This window comes from Malaclemys terrapin, chromosome 1 (assembly GCF_027887155.1).
Source record: "Malaclemys terrapin pileata isolate rMalTer1 chromosome 1, rMalTer1.hap1, whole genome shotgun sequence".
Taxonomy (NCBI): Eukaryota; Metazoa; Chordata; order Testudines; family Emydidae; genus Malaclemys; species Malaclemys terrapin.
Window position 1 is genome coordinate 127,320,205 of NC_071505.1, and position 8,134 is coordinate 127,328,338.

General features: G+C 45.1%; 1 protein-coding gene across 1 annotated transcript in view; it reads left to right on the forward strand.

Moving 5' to 3' along the window:
* Positions 1-3,777, forward strand: part of LOC128842499 (tetratricopeptide repeat protein 38-like) — a 38,402-nt gene extending 34,625 nt beyond the window's left edge. The window contains exon 14 of the mRNA XM_054038550.1: positions 2,111-3,777. Coding sequence (XP_053894525.1) covers positions 2,111-2,204 — 94 coding nt within the window. The 3' untranslated portion in view covers positions 2,205-3,777. The remainder of the gene's footprint in view (positions 1-2,110) is intronic.
* The last annotated feature ends 4,357 nt before the right edge of the window (positions 3,778-8,134 follow it).

Genomic DNA, 8,134 nt, shown 5'->3' on the forward strand with positions numbered 1-8,134 from the left:
TGGCACCCGATCCCTGCAGGCACCGACTGCTACCAATTGATTCTTCCTCCCTCACGCCCCCGGTTTCAGTGTGTCACCTGAAATCGATGTTTGCCGACAGTTATCAGTTAAAGTGGGATGCTGCCAAGCCTAGTTATTGTCGAGCCATATTTCAGCTCTCTGTTGTGCAGTCTGGCACAAATCACAAGAGCTGCTCACGTGAGCAGAGTAGCAGATGCGTTTCCCCATATTGAGGCCTATTGAAGGAGGCTACCTGTGCTGACCAGCAGAAAGAATTGCAGCCTTAAGACCAGATTCTCTTACTCTAGTTTGACACCAGAGTAGCTCCACTGACTTCACTGGAGTTAGTCCTGATTAACACAAGTGTAAATGAGTGGAAAATCAGACTCCTAGCTTCTAAGTAATGAAAATCATTCCAGCCTCCCAGATATGACGAGATCCTTGCTCATTTTATTCTTCTACCTCCCTATCAGAAAGCCCTTATGATCAAAACTAGACAACATGCAGACATTAGTTGGGGATGGACCATTAAAAGTACAGTAACTCCTCACCTAACGTTGTAGTTATGTTCCTGAAAAATGCAACTTTAAGTAAAACGATGCTAAGCGAATCCAATTATCCCATAAGTTTTAATGTAAATGTGGGGGGTTAGGTTCCAAGGAAATTTTTTTGGGGCAGACAAAAGGCATTATATTCTGTACAGTACTGTACTGTGGTGGGGAGGTGCCCCTGGCTTACCCCTGGGGCTCAAGGCTGGGGGTGTAGGGTCCGGGAGGGAGTTAGGGTGTAGGAGGGCACTCAGGGTGGGGATGTGGGAGGAGGCTCAGCGGTGGGGCAGGCAGGAGGCGCAGAGCACTTACCTGGGGCAGCTCCTGTTTGGTGCAGGGGGTGTGCAGGTGGTGCTGTGCCGCACCGCCCCCATGGCCGTGATTCTGGGAGCTGTGCCCCACACCAGCAGGCAGGGCCACCCGGAACGCAGGGGCTTTAGGGGCTGCAGGGCCCTGGGCTAAGGGGGCCCCGGGGCCCTGGCCTGCAGCTCTAAAGCCCCTTTTGGAATGCGGCCCTGTGAGCACGGGCCAGAAGACACAAGAGGAGCAGGGGCAGCCGCGCAGCCAGCAGCCGGAGAGAAGCGGCGCTTTGAAGGGGAAAGCGCCGCTTCTCTCCAGCCGCTGGCTGCGCAGCTGCCCCTGCTCCTCCTGTGTCCTCCGGCCCATGCTTGCAGGGCCGCATTCCAAAAGGGGCTTTAGAGCTGCAGGCCAGGGCCCCGGGGCCCCATTAGCCCAGGGCCCTGCAGCCCTTAAAGCCCCTGCGTTCTGGGTGGGGGGGGCAGCTTCCTCCCTCCCAAAAAGTCCTAAGCGCCACCAAACAGCTGTTTGGCGGTGGGGGAAGTGCTGGGAGGCAGGAAGGGACGGGGAGGAGGTGGAGAAGAGGAACTTGTGCAATGCTCCCTTGTAAAGTCAGCCAAACAACATTATAAGGGATCGTTGCACAACTTTAAACGAGTATGTTCCCTAATGGAGCAGCGATGTAACTTCGAAACAACATTAAATGGGAGGACGGTAAGTGAGGAGTTACTGTAATATGAACGGGTAGTCTATGTATGAGACCCCTTATTTCAAATGTTTGTTATGGTTAAGGATTATGAGGTATCAGAGCAGGAGTGGATGGTTAGTGGTAGAAGGTGAGCTGGAACAAGGGAGCTTTTAGGATCTTGATGGGAAGAGAGCAAGATTATTTAGCACAACCTCACAGAGTTCTTGTGCTTTGCCACGTGGCTGTGAAAACAGGGAACATGTGAAACAGGGTTAGAAATGGGAAAGGGAAGTTCACTGTCTTAGTATATGTCCTGCATTGTGGTGTTTGTGGTCAAAGCATAAATATGGGCATTTAAAAACATAGCTGTTCTGTTTTCTACACTGATTTTCCTTGAATAACTCATGAAAGTGCCAGCAACTAAAATGTTGACCAGCCTATTTGCTGCAGCTAGTTCCTTATTTTCAGATGACACATGACTACTAAACCAGGAAACAGAAAAACCTGCTGTTATGATTTTGAGCACTGTATTTAAGGTCTCTTTTTTTCCCTTCCCCCCCCCCCTTACCTCCTTCAGATGCCTCCTGACAGAACGTGATGGGTTGAGACCAAATTCACCATTGACTGAGCGACTTATTCGGAAGGCATCAGCTGTTCATGCGATGGGATAAATCTTAAATCTGTTATTCCCGTGGAAATAATAATCAGCACAATAATCAGTCGCTTTCTATGACTTTAACAGAATCAAAATAGGGAAAATATTGCATCAGCAGCCATATCAGATCTTCTAAATATCTGAGCTTTGGGAAGCTAGTTGTGGTGATTCAGCATCGTTGCTTGAGCTTCTGGACATCTCTGATTCTAGCAAGATTCTGACCTAGCTGTGTTTTGCAGGGCAACAGTAGCAAATGAAGTAGATATCAATCATTAGTTTAAAGCATGCTGAGCCATTGCTTTTCAGGAGAGCGTATCAGTCTTATGCTTATCATGTTGCGGGATAACACTGCTATTATAAAGTTGTGCACTGCCAAAGTAGGCAGTGGTGTTGCTATTCTAGAACATGAGAGGGGATGGGTTGAGCTGTCACATGAAGAGCCTTTGAAAAAAGATGACATGTGGGATGTACTAGGGAGGAATAAATGGTGCCAAAATGTGTAGAAAGTGAACTAATATGTGGTGGCTCAAAGTGACTTTTGGGCTTCTTCCCCCATGACCATAGAAGGCCCTAGCTCCACAGAACCACTGCTGCAAATAAGGGCAGTATTTGGGAACCCTTTGCTTCCATGCAGTTCTGCTCCATTGAGCTCCTAATGCATGTAGAGGTGGGGGAGGAGAGCAGGAATTTGAACCAAGGAATCCACTGACAGTCTTCTCCTATAGACCAGCAGTAGCCGCAGGGGGTGCTTCAGCCATGGAGTTGCAGTAAAGGTCTGGGGGAAGGTGAATGAGGGCTTCTACCACACACATAACACAGCCATGCCAGAGTGACACTACCCAGCATGTAGCTAGGTCCTTTTGACCTGCCTGCAGGTTCCAGGATTTGGCTTCAAGTTCCTCAAAGGCATAATTTTGTATCATTTGCTATTAAAGTCATACAGATATCAACTGATCTTGCAAGTCAACGGTTTCACAGTTGTTAATCAAAACTTCTGACTGCTTGATGTTCTTATTGAATTTTTAATGGAAGTTATATCTTAATAATGTGGCACATTTTTATAACGAGTGGATAGTGTTAGAAAAATCTTTGGGCAATCTATTAAGAATTGTATAGATCATGGGTCGGCAACCTTTCAGAAGTGGTGTGCCGAGTCTTCATTTATTCACTCTAATTTAAGGTTTCACATGGCAGTAATACATTTTACTGTTTTTAGAAGGTCTCTTTCTACAAGTCTATAATATATAACTAAACTATTGTTGTATGTAAAGTAAATAAGGTTTTTAAAATGTTTAAGAAGCTTCATTTAAAATTAAATTAAAATGCAGAGCCCCCCAGACCGGTGGCCAGGACCCGGGCAGTGTGAGTGCCACTGAAAATCAGCTCGCATGCCGCCTTTGGTACGCGTGCCATAGATTGCCTACCCATAGTATAGATCTTTTTTCGTATGTAACTGTGTTCCTTTGATTAGCATTGAACTGATACCTTACTCCTACATTGCCATAAATTTTGCTCTTACATTTGTAATGTGATTTATGGCATTCCTAATAGTATCCTAAAGAACTTCATTAAATTCAAGGAGATGGTGATTGATTTTTTTTTTTCTGAACTTAGGCATCACCAAAGTGACTAATATATGAAACTGTGCAGTTTTTGAATATTTTCCATACTGGGTTTTATTTAGTGTACATCTTTCTTTAGCAGAACTGAAGTCAAGCTGTTCTATATGCTCCACCTGTACAAGGAAACTTAAGGATTTAAGGCATCAAGTGGAGCAACATTATTCTCCGTTCCTCAAACAAATCCCATTTTGGGACTCATTTTCAGAAGGAGAATTGGCACCTGAACCGTCTTCCTTAAACAGGTGTTAGGCATTTTTGTTGCTAGATAGAGAAGATTATCATTTACATTTATCTTTCTCTGCCATCACCCCACTCCTTTATTCCTAGAATGAATCTGCAGTGATTTTTTACGTGTTCTAGATCCATAGTTACTCTTTGCATAGTTAATCTTTGCCAAATTGGAGTGAACTGTAACCACCTTAATACTTATGAGTTTTTTATGCTGAACAATCCCAAAGTGCTCTTTGAACTGCAGCCACAGCACCAATGAAATGCAGCCATAGCTGAGGTGGAGAGAAGCAACTACCACATACACAGCAGGGGAGTGAAAACTTGTCCAAGGACACTGGCCTCAGCTGTACCTCCTTCTGCATGGATATTAATGTTGACACTTTTTGTAGAACAAACAGAACCTCTCCTTAAGGTCCCATACAGATGAAACTGCATGGTACTACCTTTATCTGCCTCGGAGGGAAGTTGACCCTACGCTGAACTTGTACAGTTTGACTATAGCTGATGTAAGCACTTCTCCAGCTGCTGTTTACATTTTATGTTGTAACTAAGCATCATTCCTCCTACCACCACAGCCCACAATTGTTGCAGAAGGCTACAGTTCTGAACTTGTACTCTCTCTCCACAAAATACCAATAGTGTTCATCTAACAGGCAGACTTCTATCACAAACAAGGACATTCGTTCATTAGAGAGATGGTTAGTTCAGAGAACAGGTGTGCTAACAGTACTGTGGTCATACCCAAAAGCACTAGGTTGATAACAGTCCTGCCTTTTCTGTGCTTAGTGATGGCTACCACATTCTGACAGTAGATTTGAGACTGAAACCTATTTAACAAGGAATATCAGGCAAGGAGGGTGGTCTCTTCCTTCTGTAAATTACCCTGGCAACGGTCAGAAGATGTAAAAAAAAGAGGGGGGGAGGGGAAAGACACAAGTGGTCCCAACTTTAAACTATCAAACAGCTGTTCAAAGAATTGTCTATAAACCCTAAACACAGTGAGCTGTTTCAGGTTTGTTTTGCCTGTCAGGCCTTGATCCTGATACCACCTTAGCCTTGTTTGTGCTTTCAGAGCATTTTAGTTGCATGTTGTTTCTTTTAAAGTAAGTGATGTTGCTAAACTTGCCATTTGAAAATACAACCCTAAAGAACAAAGGCTCAGATCCTCTAAGCTAGTTTGGTGTTGAAGTCCACCATTTAAACCCCACTGAAATTTCCCAAATGCTGTAGGCATCTAACTTTGTACCAACTGGCATTTTCAAAGCCACCTAAGCCCTGACATCATCCCACAGCTAATGTGCAGCTCAGGCCTGAAGCAGGATTCTCAAAACTAGGCAGGGGAATGCCTGTTCTGTCAGCATGGCCTTATCCTGTAGGCATAGTATGACCACACTTAAGACCTATCAGTCCCTGCAGAAGGGCTGGATGCAGGCCATAGATTTGGTGGGAGGGACACAGCACCTGCACAAATAGAGCCTGGGGTGCACAGGGAAAGGGGGCAAGCTTGAGAGAGGTATCCAGCATGAGCAGGAGACAGAAAGAGATTGTTTTGGCTATTAATGTAATGGCTGCCTTGCTGGCTGACGACTCTTCGGTGCCTAACTGCAGGAGATGGCTTGTGGCTGAGGATCCCAAGCATAGCGAGCTGCCTGTCTCTGGCTCATAAGCCAAGTACGTTGTCAGCCATTCAGGTGCCTGCACCCCTCTCCCTGGCATTTCACCCCTGCCTCTGCACTCGGTTTTCTGTCTTCCAAGGATCTGTTTTCTAGGTTTCAAACTCTCCCCATGCACATATTGTGTGGGGAGCCTAGGTGCATAGCTCAGAGCTGAGGATTCCACTAGACGGCAAGCCAGACGGGGTGTAGGCATTGCAACACTGAGCAGTGCAATGCCTCAGTACCTTTGAAGCCTGGTCTACACTACAAAGTTAGGTTGATGTAAGGCAGCTTACAGTGACCTAACTCTGTAAGTGTGTACCCTACAACGTATCTCCCACCAATGCAAGTCGCCCACTACACCCACCTCATAACTCCACCTCCGCAAGAGGCGTAGGGCTTAGGTGGAGATAATTAGGGCAGTGCAGTAGTCCTGTAGACACTGCATTACTTACCTTGCTTGTTGACCATCAGCCCCCCCCTGCTCACAGGTGGACCCCCTGCCGCCCGGGGTTGTGAGCGGGAAGCGACTTAGGGGCACAAGTCCCAATGAAACAATCATTTAGGAGCTTTTGAAAATCCCACTCTTAATGTAGTTGATTTTCTTCTTAGGTGAATATTTTGAGGCACTGCAGCCTAGGGTAGGAGGCATTCCTGAAAGCCATGATTATGCCAAGTCTTAATAAAAAAAATCTATAGCAGCATCGCCCCAGGCAGATCTCTTGAAGCATAAGCGAAGAGGGGGAGGAGCTGACTGTGGAGACCACAGGTGGAACACTGTGTTCCCTTCTGAGCACCTCATCAGTTGGATATAAATTGGAGAGTTCAGAGAAAAATCATATGAAGTGATTTAAGGGGCTAGCAGCATGAAAGACACACATTCAGTTATCCCAATAACTTGCTTGACTGTGGTTGTGTAATGTCTAATAAAAGATTTAGGAATGTCTCTTCACGCTGAAAAAACCCCCATGATTTATTCCCAAACAATTTTCTGTTTAGCTTTCTAGAAACATATTGCGTAATTGTTCCCTTAGTTTGTCCAAGGGAAATTCCAAGCAGAAACATGTGGGACCATGTTGTCACAGAAGCATTTAATACATGGAAGGGAAATGCATGCACAGTTCTTATTTACTCCAGCAAGGAATCACAGAGGATGGACTTGAACTCTATGCTACGCAGCAATAACTCACCACTGAGAAATAGGTTACTATAAACTCCAACGCCTTTGTTCTTTACAGAAGGTATTCCTTTACAGATAGATACTGTGCCTATAAAATAGTTTGCTACGGTGTTCTAGGAAATATTTCATGTGATCTTAGAGTATTTGCACAAAGTGACTATTACTCTCACTTTAAAGCTGGGAAAACTGAAAAAGAGAGAAGGTAAAGTGACTTGCCAAACATCAGAGTGCATCAATGTCAGAGACAATGACAGAAGCCATTCATGCACCTGCAGGCAGAATCTCACCCAGATATCCTCAAAAAAAAAAATTATGACAATTTCCTGTATTTATTTACTTTAGCTTTCAGTGAATAAATTCTTACCCTTCTCTGAGCAGGTAAAACAAACGGTATTAAGAAGCTTGCTCTTCTAATCACCATACCCATGACTGAAAGATTCCAGTAAGTTTTAATCTTTCTTCTGTAAGATCTACAGCTGTAAAAATAGAGGTGCCACTGGATCCAACATGTTATTGCTAAGCATGAAGTTAGTATTGAAGAGGGCAGGTGACACCTAGTGACCAATTGAGGTAATCACTCAATACTTTGTGAGCTAGCTCAGCCTTAAAGATAAAGGCCAACACATGGATATCTAAAATGAGGCACCTAAATAAAAGTGGCTGAAATTTCAGGGGTACTGCGGAGCTGTAGTTCCCACTGAAGTATGCCATAGAAACTGGCACTTACAGTACCTTACAGTTTTGAATCCTTGTTTGTTCCAGTGAGAGTTGATGTCTTAGTTCTATGCTGGCAAGGCAGTGTCTGCTGTGTGGGAGCTCCCATAGGTCACATTCACAGACAGTCTCTTTTGGCCAAGATGGAATGAAGCTAACCGCATTATTCTTAATTTGACTGCCACTCAGCTTTACCGGAGAGATTCTGCCTTGACCCTTTCCCAGCATTCCCTTCCGCCTTGTTTCCTGCTTAAGTTTTAACAAAACCTTATACCTAGCCGGCTAGCCTCAATGTTTGGCAGGTGTTGGCTGTCAAGTGCTAGGGAACAAGGGTGGGGGCCGTGAAGGGCGTTAGGATGCTGAGCATCATGGTACCTAGAAAATCACAGGTACAACCCTGGGATCCACAGCCTGCGTTAGGTGCCTAGATTCCCTGTACACAGAAGGGGGAGAAGAGTGAGGTGCCTGAGAATGTGACCCACAAAGCCAGCATGATAGGTGGCACCTTGCTTAAGTGAACCAGTGGGAAATGCTGATGATAGGG